Genomic DNA, 21,103 nt, shown 5'->3' with positions numbered 1-21,103 from the left:
ATGTCCATTGTCTCCTTTACTTTTTGCACTGGCTGTGGAGCCTTTTGCACAGAGGATAAGGAATAACTATTCAGTAAAGAAACTTTTCTAACTTCTTTAGAGATCAAAACTCATTTTTTATTGGTCCACTCTTCACTGGTACCAGTACTTTCAAGTCAGGCACTATGTTTCTCATCTTTCTAGAAAATGTTTTTTAAACAGAAAGCTAACCTTAATAAAGTGGTCAATTAGGAAACAAAAAAATAATTAATTTATATCAATCTTTGCAGACAGCTTTCCTAACAGAAAATTGTCCATATGAGGCCCTCTGGGAAAAGGCACTGGATAGACAAGTTACTCCAGAGGAAATGGGTTTGATCTGGAAAAGAGGACTAGCGTCCTCAGTGTTCCAGTAGTACCTCACGCCAGTCAGGTTAAAAATAAACGTATAGACTGATAGGGATAAATGTTGGAGAAATTGTGGTGAAAGAGGAGATTTTTTTGCCTATATGGTGGAAATGTCCAGTCATTAGAGAGTATTGGGCTGCCGTTCATAATCAAATATCACAAATTATTGGTTTCAGAGTAGCAGCCGTGTTAGTCTGTATTCGCAAAAAGAAAAGGAGTACTTGTGGCACCTTAGAGACTAACAAATTTATTAGAGCATAAGCTTTCGTGAGCTACAGCTCACTTCATCGGATGCATTTGGTGGAAAAAACAGAGGAGAGATTTATATACACACACACAGAGAACATGAAACAATGGGTTTATCATACACACTGTAAGGAGAGGTTTCAGAGTAGCAGCCGTGTTAGTCTGTATTCGCAAAAAGAAAAGGAGTACCGATGAAGTGAGCTGTAGCTCACGAAAGCTTATGCTCTAATAAATTTGTTAGTCTCTAAGGTGCCACCGGTACTCCTTTTCTTTTTACTGTAAGGAGAGTGATCACTTAAGATAAGCCATCACCAACAGCAGGGGGGGGAAGGAGGAAAACCTTTCATGGTGACAAGCAGGTAGGCTAATTCCAGCAGTTAACAAGAATATCAGAGGAACAGTGGGGGTGGGGTGGGAGGGAGAAATACCATGGGGAAATAGTTTTACTTTGTGTAATGACTCATCCATTCCCAGTCTCTATTCAAGCCTAAGTTAATTGTATCCAGTTTGCAAATTAATTCCTATTCAGCAGTCTCTCGTTGGAGTCTGTTTTTGAAGCTTTTTTGTTGAAGTATAGCCACTCTTAGGTCTGTGATCGAGTGACCAGAGAGATTGAAGTGTTCTCCAACTGGTTTTTGAATGTTATAATTCTTTATGTCTGATTTATGTCCATTCATTCTTTTACGTAGAGACTGTCCAGTTTGGCCAATGTACATGGCAGAGGGGCATTGCTGGCACATGATGGCATATATCACATTGGTAGATGCGCAGGTGAACGAGCCTCTGATAGTGTGGCTGATGTGATTAGGCCCTATGATGGTATCCCCTGAATAGATATGTGGACAGAGTTGGCAACGGGCTTTGTTGCAAGGATAGGTTCCTGGGTTAGTGGTTCTGTTGTGTGGTGTGTGGTTGCTGGTGAGTATTTGCTTCAGATTGGGGGGCTGTCTGTAAGCAAGGACTGGTCTGTCTCCCAAGATCTGTGAGAGTGATGGCTCGTCCTTCAGGATAGGTTGTAGATCCTTGATGATGCGTTGGAGAGGTTTTAGTTGGGGGCTGAAGGTGATGGCTAGTGGCGTTCTGTTGTTTTCTTTGTTGGGCCTGTCCTGTAGTAGGTGACTTCTGGGTACTCTTCTGGCTCTGTCAATCTGTTTCTTCACTTCAGCAGGTGGGTATTGTAGTTGTAGGAATGCATGATAGAGATCTTGTAGGTGTTTGTCTCTGTCTGAGGGGTTGGAGCAAATGCGGTTATATCGTAGCGCTTGGCTGTAGACAATGGATCGAGTGGTATGATCTGGATGAAAGCTAGAGGCATGTAGGTAGGAATAGCGGTCAGTAGGTTTCCGATATAGGGTGGTGTTTATGTGACCATCGCTTATTAGCACCGTAGTGTCCAGGAAGTGGATCTCTTGTGTGGACTGGTCCAGGCTGAGGTTGATGGTGGGATGGAAATTGTTGAAATCATGGTGGAATTCCTCAAGAGCTTCTTTTCCATGGGTCCAGATGATGAAGATGTCATCAATGTAGCGCAAGTAGAGTAGGGGCATTAGGGGACGAGAGCTGAGGAAGCGTTGTTCTAAGTCAGCCATAAAAATGTTGGCATACTGTGGGGCCATGCGGGTACCCATCGCAGTGCCGCTGATTTGAAGGTATACATTGTCGCCAAATGTGAAATAGTTATGGGTGAGGACAAAGTCACAAAGTTCAGCCACCAGGTTAGCCGTGACAGTATCGGGGATACTGTTCCTGACGGCTCGTAGTCCATCTTTGTGTGGAATGTTGGTGTAGAGGGCTTCTACATCCATAGTGGCTAGGATGGTGTTTTTAGGAAGATCACCAATGGACTGTAGTTTCCTCAGGAAATCGGTGGTGTCTCAAAGATAGCTGGGAGTGCTGGTAACGAAGGGCCTGAGGAGGGAGTCTACATAGCCAGACAATCCTGCTGTCAGGGTGCCAATGCCTGAGATGATGGGGCGTCCAGGATTTCCAGGTTTATGGATCTTGGGTAGCAGATAGAATACCCCAGGTCGGGGCTCCAGGGGTGTGTCTGTGCGGATTTGTTCTTGTGCTTTTTCAGGGAGTTTCTTGAGCAAATGCTGTAGTTTCTTTTGGTAACTCCCAGTGGGATCAGAGGGTAATGGCTTGTAGAAAGTGGTGTTGGAGAGCTGCCTAGTAGCCTCTTGTTCATACTCCGACCTATTCATGATGACGACAGCACCTCCTTTGTCAGCCTTTTTGATTATGATGTCAGAGTTGTTTCTGAGGCTGTGGATGGCACTGTGTTCTGCCTAATCACATCAGCCACACTATCAGAGGCTCGTTCACCTGCGCATCTACCAATGTGATATATGCCATCATGTGCCAGCAATGCCCCTCTGCCATGTACATTGGCCAAACTGGACAGTCTCTACGTAAAAGAATGAATGGACATAAATCAGACGTAAAGAATTATAACATTCAAAAACCAGTTGGAGAACACTTCAATCTCTCTGGTCACTCGATCACAGACCTAAGAGTGGCTATACTTCAACAAAAAAGCTTCAAAAACAGACTCCAACGAGAGACTGCTGAACTGGAATTAATTTGCAAACTGGATACAATTAACTTAGGCTTGAATAGAGACTGGGAATGGATGAGTCATTACACAAAGTAAAACTATTTCCCCATGGTATTTCTCCCTCCCACCCCACCCCCCACTGTTCCTCTGATATTCTTGTTAACTGCTGGAATTAGCCTACCTTGCTTTCATGTTTCTTGCTTTTCAGGTTTCATGTTCTCTGTGTGTGTGTATATAAATCTCTCCTCTGTTTTTTCCACCAAATGCATCCGATGAAGTGAGCTGTGGCTCACGAAAGCTTATGCTCTAATAAATTTGTTAGTCTCTAAGGTGCCACCGGTACTCCTTTTCTCTGAATGTTGTCTGACATTTGTCTATCCTTAATTAATCCAGTTTGATCTGGATTTATATAAGCTAAGAGCATAAAATGCAATTGGCTAGTTAGTATTTTTGCTAAAATCTTAATTTCACAATACAACAGAAGGCCTAGAGGAACTGCACAAGGTAAGATCTTTTCCATCTTTAGGGGAAAACTTTCACAGTAGCTTCTTTCATAAGATGTAGAAGTTCCTCCCTAACAATATGTCATGGAATTCCTCTCTCAAAGGACCCACTAACACCTCCTTAAATACCTTGTAAAATTCAGCTAGAAAGCCATCAGGTCCTGGAGTTTTACCATTTTTCATACTTGCTACTGCCTCTAGGATTTCTTCTTCTGTTATTTCTTAATCAATTTTTCTCATCTTTGGCAAGCCTGCTACTTCCAGATATTTTTGAATAACTTCAATGCTTGGAGTATCTCAAGTATAGAGATTTTTATAATAAGCGGCAAAGATAGCACATATTTCATTCAGGTGTGTATCTAGCTTTTGCTGATTTTTCTTAATTGATGAAATAATATTTTGCTCTTGAATTTCTCTAAGCTTTCATGCCAATAGCCTATCATTTTTATTTCATTTTTCATTAAACATCTGCTTTGCATACCTAAAGGCTTTTTCAGTGGGATTTGTCATCAACATATTCAATTTCCTGCTAATATTAGTTAATTTTTTTTTCTTCTGAACCTGTATTTTTATGACTATCTTGTAACGTTTTTAGCTTCTGTTCTGGTTCTGTTTTTTCTTGAGCTCTTTCATTCTTCAGTTGAGAAACTGCTAAACCAACCAACCTCTAAATACTGCTTTAACTGCCTCCAGGAGTCCGTATCATTTAATTGGAAATGTTGAACAATCTCCCTTTTAATTTCTGCTACCCATCTTTGCCCTTTTGGAAATGCAAAGCATGCAGGGGGGTGAGGTGTAGAGTCAAACTTCTGCTAAAAGGAAACTTCTGCAATTTGGTCTCTAAAACTGCATTAAGGCTATGTTATTCTGTCCCCCTGCTGGTCTTCTCCAGACCCTAATTTCAGTACTAGACAAAATCAAAACCGCAGGTCCAAATGCTTCTAAATCTTGGAAAACTTTGTTTCTAAAAGCAAAACACAAATGCTGTGTAGCTCATTAACAACAAAAGCACAATCAGCTACCATCACTGATGTAAGGCACAATATCAAATCTCCTCTCACTTAAATCAGTTGTGTATCAGTGGAGTGACTCTTGATTTTCACAGGTGTAAGAAGAGAATCAGGTCGTCAGATCATGGAGGCCATCAAAGAACACCTCAGGGCCAGGTTCATAGAAGCCCTTGAAGTGATATTAAATACAGGCAAAAAGAAAAGGAGTACTTGTGGCACCTTAGAGACTAACAAATTTATTAGAGCATAAGCTTTCGTGAGCTACAGCTCACTTCATCGGATGCAGCGTTGCTGATGTGCTGGCACACCAGGAGCAGTTATGCAACTGCACATAGTAGCATAGGCACATCTGCACAGTGAGATACATGTAGTCACATTTACCCAAATGATTTCAAGAATGTTCAGAAAAATCCATCTGCGACCATTTCAGTAAATGCATCTACACACATTCAGGGCCCTGATCCCACAAGGAGTTCTTCATGAGCAGAACTCTGTACCACTGACTTCACTGGGGATCCACACAGATGCAAAAGTATTCCCCCCCAAAGCTCACTGCAAGATTTGGACCCAAAACTAGTGTTGCCCATCTTCCAGGACTGGCCTGGAGTCTCCAAGAATAAAAGATTTATTTTAATTAAAGATTATGTCATGTGATGAGACGTCCAGGAATACATCCAACCAAAATTGGCAACCCTAGCCCAAACACGTAAAATATACCAACACGAAAATATCGGGAACGTCACACTTTAAAATATCAGATGCATTTGTGATATATTAATTTATCGTAAAATAGTAAAACAATTCAATGCAAAATAATACTCGAATGCAATATTGTGGGTGAGAATTTAAATATATGCAACTCAGAAAAGTGTCATATGGTTCCCAGGTCAACCCTAATTCAGCCTCAGTGCAAGCCAGACATAACAACGAAGCCAGACACCATGAAGATAATAACAACTCTGTTAGTCTCTAAGGTGTCACAAATCCTCCTTTTCTTTTTGCGAATACAGACGAACACGGCTGCTACTCTGCAACCTGTCATGAAGATAATGCTAACTGTTGATGCCGCAAGAGACCACCACCTACCTACTGGCTGTCAGAACCCTGCCCGGGGCAGCATTCGCTCTCACGTCAATCGGTTAATGGAGTCACTCCGATTTACACGGCGCATTATCGAGATCAAAATCTGGCACCACAAACCCACCCCTACGTGCCATGCAGCTCCTGGGGCCAAACTCTGCTTGCTCCCTTGTAGTCAGGGCTGCACCGGGGTAGATCAACACCGAATTTGGCCCTCTCTGCACGCCCAAGGCTTTGCTGGCAGGGGTCAGTTGGCTGCTCCGGAGGAAGCACCGTCCGGGCGCAAACAATGCGCCCTACCCCAGCCCGGGGGCGAACGCGGGTGCCCGGGGCCCGCGCCTCAGCAGCGGCCGGAGGGGCCCTAGCGCGCCCAACCCGTCTCCGCCACACGTGCCGCTTGACGGGGTGGCCCCGGTACCTGGCAGGCGAGGCGAGGCGAGCCGGGCCGGCGCGGGCTGGGGAGTTGAGTTCCTGTTGTTTGCAAGCGACGCTGGGAATCGAAAGCGAAAGTTACCAGGGGCGCCGAGCGAGCCGCCAGCTGCAGGCCCCGCGCGCTATGGCCGCCCTCCCGGCCCCGCTCCTGGTGCGGGTCTCTCCCGCGGCCCGGCCCAGCGACAAGCTGCGGCTCAAGCTGGAGAGCTACTTCCAGTCCGCCAAGCGCTCCGGGGGAGGCGAGTGCGAGGTGGAGCGGGGCCCCGAGCCGGGCACCTACTGGGTGTGCTTCTGCTCGGAGAAAGGTAAGGGGGTGGGGTGCCCGGCCCGGCCGGGCCTCGGGTGCTGGCTGGTGCCCTCGGCGCCTCGCTGAGGGGAGGGCATGGCCCACTCCACGCTGGCTTCTCGAGGGGGGCGGCGGGGCCCAGGCTGGGGAGGGGCGGGCCGCCATTTAGCTCAAGAGCATATCAGCGCATGCCAGCCCCAAAGGGGGCTGTGGGGTGTGCCCTCGGGATGGTGGTTCACAGGGTGTGTGCAAGCTGGGTGTGTCCCAGGACGGGGAGGGGTGCAGCCCGGGACTGCCAGCCATGCCCTAGAGGTGGGAGAACACGGGGTGTGCTACCCATGCCCCCAGTGATGCAGAGTGCCGGTCATGTCACTCAATAGCATGGCATGGCGGCAGCACACCAGTTGTGCCACAGGGATATAGTGTGCCCATTGTGCAATGTGACAGCATGCCAACAGCATGTCAACTGTGTCACTCAGCATGGCAGCAGCGTGTGCCACTTGAAACATTTGGCAAGCTGCTACTCAGCAGGGGCAATGGATGGCATAGTGGCTATGACATTCAGCAGGGTGGTGATGTGCTAGCAGTAGCCACCTGTGGGCATGTGGATGGGAAGGTGATATACCTGCTAATGGCCCAAGGCAGCACCCCAGCTGTGAACCTCTCTGTGTCAGTGGTATGCTAGCTGTGAGACATCACTCAAAATTTGCTCTACACGGCATAAAACTCCCATAACTGCTCCTATGTTATCCACGTCTTGGTCCTTGGTGTAGGGACATGGTCAGGGAGAAGGGAACATGGATGGGAACCTTAGTAGCCATTAGAAAAGGAGTACTTGTGGCACCTTAGAGACTAACAAATTTATTAGAGCATAAGCTTTCGTGAGCTACAGCTCACTTCATCGGATGCATTTGGTGGAAAAAACAGAGGAGAGATTTATATACACACACACAGAGAACATGAAACAATGGGTTTATCACTTAAGATAAGCCATCACCAGCAGCAGGGGGGGGAAAAGGAGGAAAACCTTTCATGGTGACAAGCAAGGTAGGCTAATTCCAGCAGTTATACTGGAAGTTATACTGCTGGAATTAGCCTACCTTGCTTGTCACCATGAAAGGTTTTCCTCCTTTTCCCCCCCCTGCTGCTGGTGATGGCTTATCTTAAGTGATCACTCTCCTTACAGTGTGTATGATAAACCCATTGTTTCATGTTCTCTGTGTGTGTGTGTGTGTGTGTGTGTGTGTGTGTGTGTGTGTGTGTGTGTGTGTGTGTGTGTGTGTGTGTGTGTGTGTGTGTGTGTGTGTGTAAAAATCTCTCCTCTGTTTTTTCCACCAAATGCATCCGATGAAGTGAGCTGTAGCTCACGAAAGCTTATGCTCTAATAAATTTGTTAGTCTCTAAGGTGCCACAAGTACTCCTTTTCTTTTTGCGAATACAGACTAACACGGCTGCTACTCTGAAACCTTAGTAGCCATTGACAACCAGCATAGATCTCTTTGAGATGCACAGATGAAAAGTGCTATACAGTATAACAGTTAGATGGATTCAGAGTAGCAGCCGTGTTAGTCTGTATTCGCAAAAAGAAAAGGAGTACTTGTGGCACCTTAGAGACTAACAAATTTATTAGAGCATAAGCTTTCGTGAGCTACAGCTCACTTCATCGCATCCGATGAAGTGAGCTGTAGCTCACGAAAGCTTATGCTCTAATAATTTGTTAGTCTCTAAGGTGCCACAAGTACTCCTTTTCTTTTAACAGTTAGATGGTGAGCCCTAATTTGTGCCATGGACTGGGCCGGCACCTAAGGGCCCCAGCACTGGGACAGTACAGAAGAAGCTTGAACTCATCATTGCAAACCTTAAAATTCACAGTATATACTGTATGTGTGAATTCCTTGGGGGTTGTTTTTCCTCTTCCTTTCCCCTTGTGTAATTATTCATAGGTGTGCAGAGTGGGTGTAAAACCATACCAGATCAGAATGTTAGCCTTTTACACTCATTTTGCACATGTGAAAATGACTACACAGGGACAAAGCAATAGAGAATCTCACTAACTGTTTAGTGTTCTTTGATACACCAGAATAACCAGAGGTTCCCCTCTCCTCCCCCAATTTATTCCCACCTCACAATAGATAAGAACTGTGTGAAATCACGTAAAGACCATGCCCTAGAAATTGATGGCAGAAGTCTGAAGATATTTATCCAGGCAGATTCAGAGATAGAGGATCATGGAGAAAGCCAGCCTACAATACAATCCTCGGGCCAATCTAGCACCTCAGGCTTTTCACAACTTCAGAAGAAATCTGATAAGAAACAGCTTGGTGAAAAACATGATGCCAGTTCATCTTCTAGAGCATTTACTGAAAAGGTATGTTTAATATAGAAAAAAATAACTCACCAGGCTCTCATGTTCTCATGACTTACACACGTACATCTCTGCTGCCGTACACCAGTTGGAGAGAAAGAGCTCATTTCATCTTCTAGCCAGAATAGAAGAGTTGGAAATTGTTACTATGCATTAGATTTATAAACTTCATAGTCAGCAAGCACTGAGACATGTCCATACCCCTAATTAACAAATAGGCACACAGTATGGCATGGTGACTTGTAATGCAGTGGTAGGGATTTGCAGTCATAATTATGTTTGTGGCATGTGCATGTCTTCTGAAATCGGGGGACATTTATATTTTTCAGAACCAATTTGTATGCCTGGCTGCTACTGAGGCACATATAGGAACCCTTTCAAAAGGAACTAATAAATACAATCAGATATTCTATTCCATATAGGTTCTTACACTGCTCTTGTCATCGTAGAATGTGAGCATATTCCAGTATACAATAAGTGTCAGGCACATCTATGACAAGTGGTTCATTCTCTCATAGTCTCCAGAGGATAATTGTACATCTAATGTAGTGCTTTGTTTTGGTGGGGTTTTGGTTTTGCGTTGTTTGCTTGTTTATTTGTTTTTTAATGTCTGTACTGCTCTGTGTTTTTGGTAGGGAAGGCAGGTCAAAGAAGTGTGCCTTGCACTTAGAGTCATGAGGTTTGTGATGGTCCTTAGTTCCTGTGGGATAAGGAATAATACGTACCAGCAAAGTAGATCATGAGTTGCTTTTTATGTTGTGCTAATGTGCACTGGGTCTCAATTTAAGAGAGAGCTGTGGATGGCCTCTACGTTGCCCCACTGCAGTTCCCATTAGAAGATGAGAGTTTTTCCACAGATTTCATTAGAAGCAAGATTGGTTCTCATGCATGTGTACATAGGGATACTAATGGCAGTATATCAGTATGCATGAGTTCAAAGAAGACTATATGCAAAAGTGTTTATATATAGTAAGAACAAAATAATCTTGGCAAACTGAGAACTAGTGTAGAAAGATTTAATTAAATATTTGAAAGAACAAGCTGAGAATTTTAGGAAAGCTGCTAATGATCTCTGCTTGTTCTTTCATTTTCAGGTTTTTCTCTCTGTGTCTGCAACCTTGAATACCGACCTGTTCACTGAACAGCAAAGACAACAAGTGAGCATTCTGTGCCCAAACTTAAAAATAGAAAAAAATTCTAGTGACCACAGCATCGAGAAAGTGACAGGAGACTATGCAGATGTTGAGAAAGTGTATCACTATTTTGATGAACTCCTTATAAAAAATGGCCAACACATTGATTTTTCACACTTTGAAAGAAAGAATGATTTGGAAGATGTGAATGAGAATTGTTTGGATGAAGTGAACAATATTGAAGTTCCATCAGCTCTCTATGAATACTTTAACCATGTCTATGAAGAACAAATTAAAGAATTACAGCAACATTTCAACGTAAAGATAAAAAGCAAAGAGCGTGACAATGGACTCACTTCAGTATACTTCATATCTGTTGGGAGTTCTGGATTAGTAGAGAGAGCTCAGCAATCTTTTATCACTGATTTTCAGAAAGGAATAGCAGATTTAAAACAAGAAAGAGTTTCTTTGACAAACAGTTCCCAGTTAAATGAAACACTACAGAAATTAAATACCAGGTATCGGAATCTTCTTGCCAAAAATGAAGGAAATACAGTAATACTGCGTGGCCCAGCAAATGAGATTTTGGCTGCGAAAAAATTTCTTGATGAAAAAAATGTGAACAGCCCACTTGAAAAACCTGTGAAAATAACATCTGAAGCTTACACATATAGGAATGGAATTGAAGTTGATTCTGTTAGGCTTAAACTCTTGGAAACAATATTAAGTAAAGAAATTGAAGAGATAAATCAAACATTTGATACCATAATAGAAAACAAGGGCTCTCCAAAGAACCAGAGAGCATGCATCATATTTAAACCTAAGAACAAAGATTCAGATATGTCTGCACATGCTTATGAAAGTTTCATTAGTGCATTTCAGAATGCCTCAGCAATGATAACTGAAAAAGACCTCTGCTTGAAACTTTCAGGTGATCAGAAAAAACAGCTGAATAAACACTTTAATAAACGACAACTGGAAAACCCAGGTATAATACTTAAGAAAAAGGAGGAGAAACTCAGTTTAAAAGGTTTACCAGGTCTTCTGAATGCTGCTGAAAAGCACATCAGGAGCTTTCTTTACATTGAAGACCCTGTAAAGATTAAAGAAGGGACAGCTCTCAGCAGCTGGAGAAGTGCTACAGGAACTTCCCAGGATGCAGATGATGATAGGAAAATGAACAGAGTTCCTCCCAAAGAGCAACCTAGTCCAAAGTTAGCAGGAGGAGCGGAATCCAAAGATGAGTGTGCCATTTGCATGGATAAAATCCATCAAAAAGAAGTACTGCAAAAGTGCAAACATGAATTTTGCAAAGCATGCATCCAAGAGGCAATGAAATATAAGCTTGCCTGTCCTGTCTGTAATACATTCTATGGACTCATACAAGGAAATCAACCGGAGGGAACAATGTCTTTCTCAAATCTTTCTTATCCAGTCACTGGCTATCCTCAGTGTGGGACTATTAAGATTGACTATCATATGTCAGGTGGGGTTCAAACGGTAAGTATATTTGAAAGTGTGTGAAAGCTGTTTGTTAACAAAACCGAACGCGAAGATAGAATCCAATATTTTTCCATTTTTATATTCTAAAGAGACTTATTTTTAATCCAGCAGATACTTATTCCAATATTTTTGTTAGGATCTGGTACTCTGAATATACATTACAAATGTCAGTTTTCCAAATAGGATCTCATATCCCATCACATTATATTATATTTCTTTATGGACTTCCATTAATATGCAGTACTAACACCCAATGCTGGATCAGAGCTACAAGGGAAACACAAAAATATCAAATATTAATCAATACAAATGAAAGATAAAACCAAAATGGTAGCCCTCACTGTTATACACAATGAGCCTGTTTTTCCTTTCATGTAGGTGTAAATCTGAAATAACTCCATTGAAATCAGTGAAGTGATGCTGGTGTAAAATTGCTGTGAGGGGAGAATCAGGCCCAGCACTTGGCTACAGAAGTGTGTAGTGCATTGAGGGGGAGGAAGTGATTGTAAGGGCTTTGGATTATGTTATGTGTTTGTACAGCACCTAGCACAATAGGGCCCTGATCAAGAGGCTTAGGTACTACTGCAGACCCAATAACACTTGCAGTGACATCAGTGAGAAAAGCAAAGGGAGAGGAGGAAGAGAGAATTCCAGAGAGCTAGGAGAGCAAGAACATGATATTTAGAAACAAGAATGAATGAATGAATTGAGACAAGAAAATATGAGAAACTGAATGAAGGGGATGGGCAGGGAGGAGAGGAGAGATGAGATGCCCTAACAAGGAACAGTTCTGGTGAAGCTATTGAAAGTGAGGGTGAATTTCAGTGATACCTCAGATACACAGGAAACCAGTGAAGAGGTGAAAGAGAAGATGCGTAAATAGAAAGGCAAAGTCAAAATTTAAGCATGCAATGTGATTTTGAACAGACTGAGGGAGTTGGAAAATGGATTTGGAGAGATGGGAATAAATAGCATTGCAGAAACTGACGTGGCAGATTCATTTTCACACATTTGTAGTATATCTATGGTGTATATATAAGGCCCTTTGTTTTGGGTATTTACTGATTTTCTCTGAAAAATTCTGGGGTTTTGAAAAATTCAGTTTTCAGGCATTACCAATTTTTCACCCAAACTTTTTGGCTTTTTTGGAACCCAGGAATTTTTCAGAGACAGAAGGGAGCTGGGTCCCATCAGTCAAGACTGCCCAACTGCAGCAACAGGCCTACAGGGAGCTGAATGCTGCGTCATTGAGTACTAGCCTCTCTATCGGACAGACACCCTCCTGACCCCAGTCCTTCAGCATGGTCCCTTCCACTTTCTCTAAAGAGTCAGGAGGGAGCTCTGTCTGGCAGGGGAGCCAGTACTCACAGGGCACAGTCTTTCGCTCCCCTCCTGGCCATCACCCTTCAGCATGGCTCCCTCTGCTCAGTGGGAGAGCAGACCTGGGAAGGGACCTGGGTCCTGACAGCTGAAGCCACCTGACCACTGCAGTGACAGGCCCATAGGGTGTGGAAGGCTTCCTCAACTGCTATATCATGAGGTCCCCTGCTGCACCCTGTAAGTACTTGGCATTGCTCCAAACCTGCTCGCTACATCCTGGTACTGGGTATCCCTCTACTCCTGTGAGTACCAAGCATCACCCTCCTGCCTGCTGCCCTTCACTTTTGATTTTTACTGATTTCCCCTCCTGCCGCCCTTCGCGTTTGATTTTTACTGATTTCCTGTCCTGCCGCCCTTCTCCCGATTTTTTTTTAAATTGTAATAAACACTGATACATTCTCAAGAAATTTTTTTTTAAAGAGCCAAAAATTAAGGGCTTTAGGTTTACAGACCATTTGTGTTGTGTTCTTTACAAAACAGAAAAACCATCCAAACCCAGGCAGACGATATTCTGGAACAAGTAGAACAGCATACTTACCTGACAACAAGGAAGGAAGAGAAATTTTGCAGCTGCTTAGAAGGGCCTTTGACCAAAGATTGATCTTCACGGTGGGGCAATCACGTACTTCTGGTGCAAATAATATGATCACCTGGAATGATATTCACCATAAAACAAGCATGTCTGGGGGACCTGAAATGTGAGTATTTTTAAGTGAATTTAATGCTTACCAAAGATGCTGGATTGACAGGCCTGAACCTTCTTTCTACTAAAGAATTTTGGCATTGCTAACACCATTGCAAGTTTTTGGCACTTGTGTAAAACATTTTGGGTCACACTCTCCACTTCCTTGTACATTGTGTTTTCATTTACGCCTGTGAAAAGTTGGTTGCTGTAAGAATTCTGATTTGATACATTTTACACTCAGTTTGCACAGGTGTAAATAACTACACAAGGTGCAAGGCAGTGGAGAAACAGGCCCCTTGTATCCATGCACAAAACTTCTTTCAGTAATGCACAGGCATTAACACCACCATAGCAATTTCACCTACTCTAGGCAAGGCTAAGCACCATTACATACTCCATTCTGTCACTGTATTGTTGCAGAGCCGGTGTGGTCAGAGAATGCAAGCACAGAAGATACAACAATGCCGTTATTCCTCCAAATACAATTCTACATTGCACCGTGTCAGGGTTCCCTCCCCACTCTGAGGTACAGATGTGGGGACCCTCCTGAAAGACCCCCTAAGCTTATATTCTACCAGCTTAGGTTAAAAACTCTGTTGCAAGTTGCAGCAGTTCACTTCTCGTGGACAGAGCTTTGAAGACTGTTTTTATCCATAGAAAATGGTACAACATAGATGGGATGTGCAAACATCCCCACACCCGCCTTCAAATGTATCCCATCTCTGACTAAAAGGTAGTAGCTCCTTGGGTTTTTCAGTCTTCGTGTCCTTGGCCTCTTTTCTGAGGTTGCCAACAATAGTTTCAGTTGTCATTGACAGTTTTGGTGGTATGAGTGCTTGTGATTCATGGTCCCTATAGACCTAACCTGAGCCATAGTCATACCAGTGACCTATCAGTGAAAAGCTCTTATCTTTTTATGAGTCCTTTGAACCATCCAGTCTTCTTCATGTTTTTAGTTTTATTCTGAATTATAAACTAGCAGCCCATGGAAGTAATTTTTTTCACAGAGTGAGACATCCTTCACTACAAAATGTACAAATCAGGCAGTTTTTTTTTTTTTTAAATTACAGCATTAGAGTTTTTTATGTTTTTAACAAGAAAACAAGTTACTGGAGCTCAGAAATTGTATGTACTATCTACTGGGTTTAGTGCAACTATTTGTGTAACCCACAGTATTACAATGGTTAGCACTATATTAATGAACTTCTCAACACAATCATGAGAAAATGGTAAACTATATTACTGTATAAACTATCGAGGAGAAAAGATGTTCTTGTGATAAGGGATAAGACTAAAAGAAAGAAGATGTGGGGCCAAACCTGGCTCCCGTTTTGGCCCTCTTGTACCAATTTGCTGTCACAGGCCATACAGCAGCCCTACTAGAGCAAGGGAAGTTTCCCCCTGCAGTGAGGAATCCCTAGGTGCTGTAGAATCTGGGTAATTGGCCGTACCCCACTGCTCTTTGCAACCTAAGGCATATAAGGGCCATGTCAGTGTGAGAGCAGTGCCAGACAAACTCACTAAAAATGAATGAAAGTAATAGTATATCCCTGGCACAGGAAAACAATACAACAGAAATACTGAAATAATTGAAATGCTTTGATATGGACACAATGATAATGTCCTCAGAGGAACAAAAGATAGTCAAGAAGGGTATACATAGCAGACAGTAACTGAATTACATCCTTCTTATGATGAGCTGTTAATTAATATGCTGATCTTACGCTACCGGCCCGCTCAGCCCACTGCCAGCCTGGGGTTCCATTCATCTAGGCTGGCAGCAGGCTGAGCAGGGCCTGCAGCCGGGACCCCTGGCAAGGGACCGGCAGCCAGAACCCCAGACCGGAAGCAGGCTGAGCGGGGCCAGCAGCCAGGACCCCAGACTGGCAGTGGGCTGAGCAGCTCAGCCTGGGGTTCCTTCCATGGGCTCCTGCCAGCCAGGGTCCCAGCTGTTGGCCCTACCCAGCCCGCTGCTGGTCTGGAATCCCAGCCCTGCCCACATAGAGTGGGTACCTACCTTCTCCCTAGTTCTAGCCCATTCTCTTCCTCTCTCTCTGCACTGAGCTGAGGGTGGGAGTGCACTGAGCACAGGACTGGGGGTGAAGAAGCAGGCTAGGGATGGGGGTGAAGGGTCTGGCCAGGAGCTAGAATGAAGGAGGGGGCTCAGGGTTGGGGCAGGAGGTTTGGGTGTGGAGTACTTACTTGGGCATCTCCCATTTGGTGTGAGGGGTGCAGGTAGGAGTGTGGGGGGGAGGGTTCAGGAGCTCCTGTTTTGTGCTCAGGGTGGGGGTGAGAATGTGGGGGTGCAAGAGTGAGGGCATAGGGTGTGGGGGGCTGGGTATGTGGGTGGGGTGCAGGAGTCAGGGCAGGGGGCTGGTGGTGTGTGAGGAGGGTGCAGGAGTCAGGGCATGGGGGGCTGGGTATGTGTGGGGGGTGATGGAGTAAAGGCTGGGGTTGGGGGGTGCAGGGGTCAGGGCAGAGGGCTGGGTGTGTGTGAGGAGGCTACAGGAGTCAGGGCAGAGGGCTGGGGGAGTGTGAGCGGGGTACAGGAGTCGGGGCATGGGGTGTGAGGAGGGTGTAGGAGTCAGGGCAGAGGGCTGGGGGGCTGGAGTCAAGGCTGAGGTTGTGGGGGGTGCGGGGGTCAGGGCAGAGGGCTGGGTGTGTGTGAGGGGGTGCAGGAGTCGGGACATGGGGTGTGGGGGGTGCTGGAGTCAAGGCTGGGGTCGTGGGGGCGGTGCAGGGGTCAAGGCAGAGGGCTGGGGGTGTGGGCTAGGGTCATGGAGGTGGTCCCAGCCCCCTGCCCAGAGCAGCTCATGGCAGGGGGCTGGAGGGGATATGCCCTGATTCCATCTTCCCCAAGACACCATCCCCACCTTTTCTCCACCTCCTACCCGGAGCAGGAGCATGCTGCTTCACTTCTCCCCCTCCCTCACAAGGGCCATCAGCTGATCGGTGGCAGGGAGGGAGAGGAGGAGGGGCAGGAACCCAGCACCTTGGAGGAAGAGGCGGGGGAGGGGGGAGCTTGCCTGATCTGCAGCAGCAGCCGGCAGGACCAAGCTTCTTCACCCTGCCCCTGTGGGGGGCAGGGGGCGCAAAGAAGAGCGGGCCGGATTTTTAATGGCACGCTGCTGCCTGCCAGGATCCCGGCCTGGGTTCGGCAGCGGGCTGGTGGCTGGGACCCGGCAGGCAGCATTGTGCCATTAAAAATCGGCTTGCGGGTCGTCTTTGGCACACATGCCATAGGTTCCCGACCCCAGATTTAGAGCAACTCTAAGGATGCTATAATTTGTACCAGGATTCACATTTGTTCCTGTATGGCCTGAGATCAAAAGAGACGAAACACCACTTTTGTAGCCTCATCCCATGGCACCCCCAGGTCTGCCTGAGTACTGTACCTATTGTGAAACAATTAGGGCCTTATTTTCAGAGTTGCTGAGCGCCCACAGTTCCCATAGATTACAAGTGGAATTGTAGGTACACAGCAGGTCTGAAAATCCAGTTCAAGGTGTCAGTTTGGGCACCCAAAATGAATGGCTGCTTTTGAAAATTTTAGCTTTAACCTTTCTGTGCTGCACTTTTCTCATCTGTAAATTAGGGCCTGTTTGTTTCACAGAGCATTGCAAGACTAATGTTTGTAAAAGTGCTTTAAGAGATTTTAATGGAAGATGCTGTAGAATTGGGAAATATTGTTTCATTATGTAAATGGCCCAAACAAGTCTTCTCTCTTTCCCCTAGGTTTGGTTATCCTGATCCTAATTATCTGAAACGTGTTAGAGAAGAACTGAAATCTAAAGGAATTGAATAAAGATGTCAGCCAACTGCTTTTAAGCTTTATTCACTATAATATATAGCATTTACTTAATTATATCAGTTGATTACAGATGCATATATAAAGTTTAGAGGACTTCTTCAAAGAAAAGCACAATATTTCTGTATTGCCCAAAACTCCCATTGAATCCAGAAGCCTGGCACTTCTGAAAGTCAGGACCTGGTTCCAAGTCTTTGACTGTATGTACCACAAGCCTATAGGCATTGCATTTTAAATTGCTTTTAGCTTTTTATTTTATTTTGCTTGTAATCACAATGTATCTTCCAGCATGTGGATGAAGTACTCTCTGCCGATATAGATTTGATTGTTGTAGACATTTTACTTTACTGATGATATTTTACATTAACAAAATAATTGTTAAATTTATAGTTATAAAACATATAGCTCTGACTTAGTGCACTTGGATTATTAGCTAAGTAGTTTTCACAAAGTAAAAACGTGGTCTCCTTCAGTCGTCTCATATTGTCTCTGCAGTTCCATGCAGTCTTTACTGCACATACAGATAATATGTAAAAAAAGATATTTTACTATTTTTACAGTGGCATAGGTGTGCATTGTGCTATCCAGCAATATAGAAGAGAGAGAGTTCCTGCCCCCAGGATTTTACAATCTAAGGGGCAGGCAATAGTCAGTGAAATCAATGGGGATAGTCACATGTGAGCTGCAGGATCAGGCCCATCTTTTGATGAACAGAGTCAATTATGACAACATACAAAGGATGGAAGGAATGGGTGAGTGTTACAACAAAATGAGGTTTTGACATAACTGTCCACCCTTGCCAAAAAAGCCAAAAGAAAGTAGCAGAGATCCCAGAAGATTCTGCAACCTAGATGTCATTGTAAATGAATCACATGCAGTGGCTCACCTCCAAGCAAGTACTTTAGAGTTAATTTATATTGCTGATAAATAAACTCATTTGTGTGGTGTAGGGAAGTGCATTTTCAGTATATGAAAGTATTTTTTATACAGTACTTGGTGAGAGGCCACTAGGGAAAATAAGAATTAGTAAACTTGCTTATTTCAGAGTAGCAGCCGTGTTAGTCTGTATTCGCAAAAAGAAAAGGAGTACTTGTGGCACCTTAGAGACTAACAAATTTATTAGAGCATAAGCTTTCGTGAGCTACAGCTCACTTCATCGGATGCATTTGGTGGAAAAAACAGAGGAGAGATTTATATACACACACACACACACAGAACATGAAACAATGGGTTTATCATACACACTGTAAGGAGAGTGATCACTTAAGATAAGCCATCAGCAGCGGGGGGGGGGGGGGGGGAACCTTTCATGGTGACAAGCAAGGTAGGCTAATTCCAGCAGTTAACAAGAATAGAGGAACAGTGGGGGGTGGGGTGGGAGGGAGAAATACCATGGGGAAATAGTTTTACTTTGTGTAATGACTCATCCATTCCCAGTCTCTATTCAAGCCTAAGTTAATTGTATGAATCACATATTCACCTATTAAAGGGTGACGCTGACCCTTTAAGAAAGAGCCAGCTCAGTGCACTTGTGCCACATCAACTGACCAGATTAGTTTTAAAAGAGGGCACCTGGGCCTGAAGAAAGGAGACTCACTGAGTCACAGCTAGGAAGCTGTAGCAGTCTGATTGCTAGGTCCCTCTGGGAGGGGAAGCAGTGAGATCCTGAAAGGTAAAGAGAAAAAATTCCCTGGAAGTTATAGCCTGAGGTGAGCTGAGGAACTGTTTTTGTTGTTTTGGCTTAAGTTTGGAAAATAAAACGGCCTAAAAGAGACTCTGGATGTGGCAATGGGCCCCTTGGGAGAGAAGGGGAGAAGCCCTGTCTTGTTACACCATCCACTACCCTGTACTGGACATGCACAGGAGGGCACTGTGGGTGGAGCCTTCACGTAGGTCTCACCAACATTTTCTGTGCACCATATAAGTGGCAGTGATTCAATGCATCAAAAACATTCAACCACAGTGGAGGTGGTTTACTTTTCCACTCATCTTACAAAGGCCCAAACCTGCCAAGATATACTACCATGAGTCGTTTCCCTGGTGGGGGGTTCTGGTAGTACTGGCACCTGCCCGTTCAGGCCTATACCACAAAATAATTTTAGTTAAAAAGGAAATAAGGGTGATGTGACAAAAACAGATCAGTGGTTAAAAAGTGGAAGCATTGAGAAGAAAAGTATACTAGAGAAAAAAATTAAATCAACCAGGACATAAGTGACAACACAAATGTAGTCAACGATAAGGAAGCACACTCAATAACAGTCACTGGGGTGTAATGTAAAAAATATGGAAGGTGACAAAATTAATGAAAGCACAAAGAAGAACAGGAAGTATGAGGAACTTTACATTAGATTTGGCTTTATGTGCATTATACAAGAAAATATACCATCACTTAGTCCTGGGGAAATACAGGGCCAAAAAATTCTGCAAACAATATTGCAAAATTCTGCATATTTTATTTGTCAAAATAATGGGGTATAATCATGCCCCTTTCAATTATGTTGGTAATTTATTTAAAAGTACCTGTCAGCAAGTATGTCTATAACAATACAGGCAACAAAAAATATTCCAGTAATAGAGTTAAAGAAACCCCTATGACAACCCAATTCCTGTTTCTTTTTCATGCTTTTGTTGGGCACCTTTGTTGGGCACCAGTCTTTGTGTGTCATATGTGCCATCTGGGCACATCTTGGGGAAAAACTCTGTCCCTTTGTTTTTTTAGTTAATTCTCCTTTTTTCATTCTGACACTGCTGGCGGGAGGGATTTGTGTTTACTGGGAGAGGGTATTTGGGGGGTGCTGGAGGGGGCTGCATGTGCCACCCTGGCCCAGACACCCTCACCCCCAGAGCTGAGCAGCAGGGCCAGGCACCTGCATCCCCTCCCCCAAAAAGCCCAGCTACAGGATGCCCCTCAACCCAGACATCTGCAACCACACACCCCCGCCTCTGAGTCCAGTCTCAGGCCAGACACCCGCACCTCCTTCCCCCAGAGCCCACGGATCCAGAGGGAGAAACAGCCTGATGCTGGTCAGAGTGGGCTTGTGTGGAGTTTCCTGCATGCTGCGTCCTTCCTTCAGGGTGTGCCAGGAACAGCAGCTGCTGAGAACCCTCCAGCTCCGAGTTGTCCCCCACCATCCCAGCAGTGTCCTCTGTTTGGGGGCTGAGGAGCCAGGCACTGTGTGGGCCCTAGTGGCAGCCAACACCTCTGCAATGTCAATTCTGTGGGGGTGGGGGGAATGAAATTCTGCACAGGATTAATGTTCTGCACAAATTGTGCAGTGGTGCAGAATTCCCTCAGAAGTAGATAATCGCTGTAGTGTGTTCTGTGTTATAAAATGCTTTCTATTTAGTGTTTAATACAGTAACTTCTCACTTGAAGTCTTCCCGGTTAATGTGGTTTTCTTGCTGATCAATTAAAGCACATGCTCATTTAAAGTTCCACAATGCTCCCTTATAACGTTTGGCAGCCCCCTGCTTTACATAAGAACATAAGAATGGTCATACAGGATCAGACAAAAGGTCCATCAAGCCCCGTATCCTGTCTTCTGACAGCAGCCAATGGCAGGTGCCCCAAAGGGAATAAACAGACAGATTCTCATCAAGTGATCCATGCCCTGTCACCTTTGTCCACTGCTTGCAGAAAGAGCAGCCCATTGCAGCTAGTTGGTGGGGGGTTGGAACCAGGGTGGAACAACAGCCCTCCTATCAGCTCCTCGCTCCCCTAAATTCCC

At 44.5% G+C, this 21,103-nt stretch overlaps 2 protein-coding genes across 7 annotated transcripts in view; one reads left to right on the top strand and one right to left on the bottom strand.

Moving 5' to 3' along the window:
* The window catches only part of PARP9 (poly(ADP-ribose) polymerase family member 9), a 37,717-nt gene extending 31,036 nt beyond the window's left edge, over positions 1-6,681 (bottom strand). Inside the window, exons 1-2 of one of the 6 annotated variants that reach the window (XM_043504982.1) lie at positions 5,908-6,178; positions 4,755-4,872 (exon numbers count right to left, since the gene is read on the bottom strand). Coding sequence is in view for 2 of the 6 variants with exons in the window: in XM_038421433.2 (XP_038277361.2) it covers positions 6,202-6,666 (465 nt within the window). In the remaining 4 variants the exon portion in view is untranslated. Of the gene's footprint in view, positions 1-4,715; positions 4,734-4,754; positions 4,873-5,789; positions 6,180-6,201 lie in introns of those variants that run through there. The other 5 variants (XM_038421433.2, XM_038421429.2, XM_038421430.2 and 2 more) reach the window with 5 other exon arrangements.
* A 1,583-nt stretch (positions 6,682-8,264) lies between these two features.
* Positions 8,265-17,372, top strand: DTX3L (deltex E3 ubiquitin ligase 3L). Its single transcript, XM_043504851.1, has 5 exons — positions 8,265-8,381; positions 8,582-8,869; positions 9,961-11,499; positions 13,363-13,580; positions 17,303-17,372. Exons 1-5 carry the CDS (start codon positions 8,265-8,267, stop codon positions 17,370-17,372), a joined length of 2,232 nt encoding a protein of 743 aa, XP_043360786.1.
* Positions 17,373-21,103: the final 3,731 nt, after the last annotated feature.

The sequence above is a fragment of the Dermochelys coriacea genome, chromosome 11, assembly GCF_009764565.3.
Source record: "Dermochelys coriacea isolate rDerCor1 chromosome 11, rDerCor1.pri.v4, whole genome shotgun sequence".
Lineage (NCBI taxonomy): Eukaryota > Metazoa > Chordata > Testudines > Dermochelyidae > Dermochelys > Dermochelys coriacea.
The sequence above is the reverse complement of the archived record's forward strand: the minus strand, read 5'-3'. Positions and strand labels throughout refer to the sequence as shown.

Excerpts from the sequence above, each read along its gene's own strand:
- DTX3L (XM_043504851.1), top strand. The coding sequence starts at position 8,265 with ATGGTGAGCCCTAATTTGTGCCATGGACTGGGCCGGCACCTAAGGGCC. Across the intron at positions 8,870-9,960 it reads CTAGAGCATTTACTGAAAAG|GTTTTTCTCTCTGTGTCTGC; the intron begins GTATGTTTAATA and ends TTTCATTTTCAG. Across the intron at positions 13,581-17,302 it reads ATGTCTGGGGGACCTGAAAT|GTTTGGTTATCCTGATCCTA; the intron begins GTGAGTATTTTT and ends TCTTTCCCCTAG.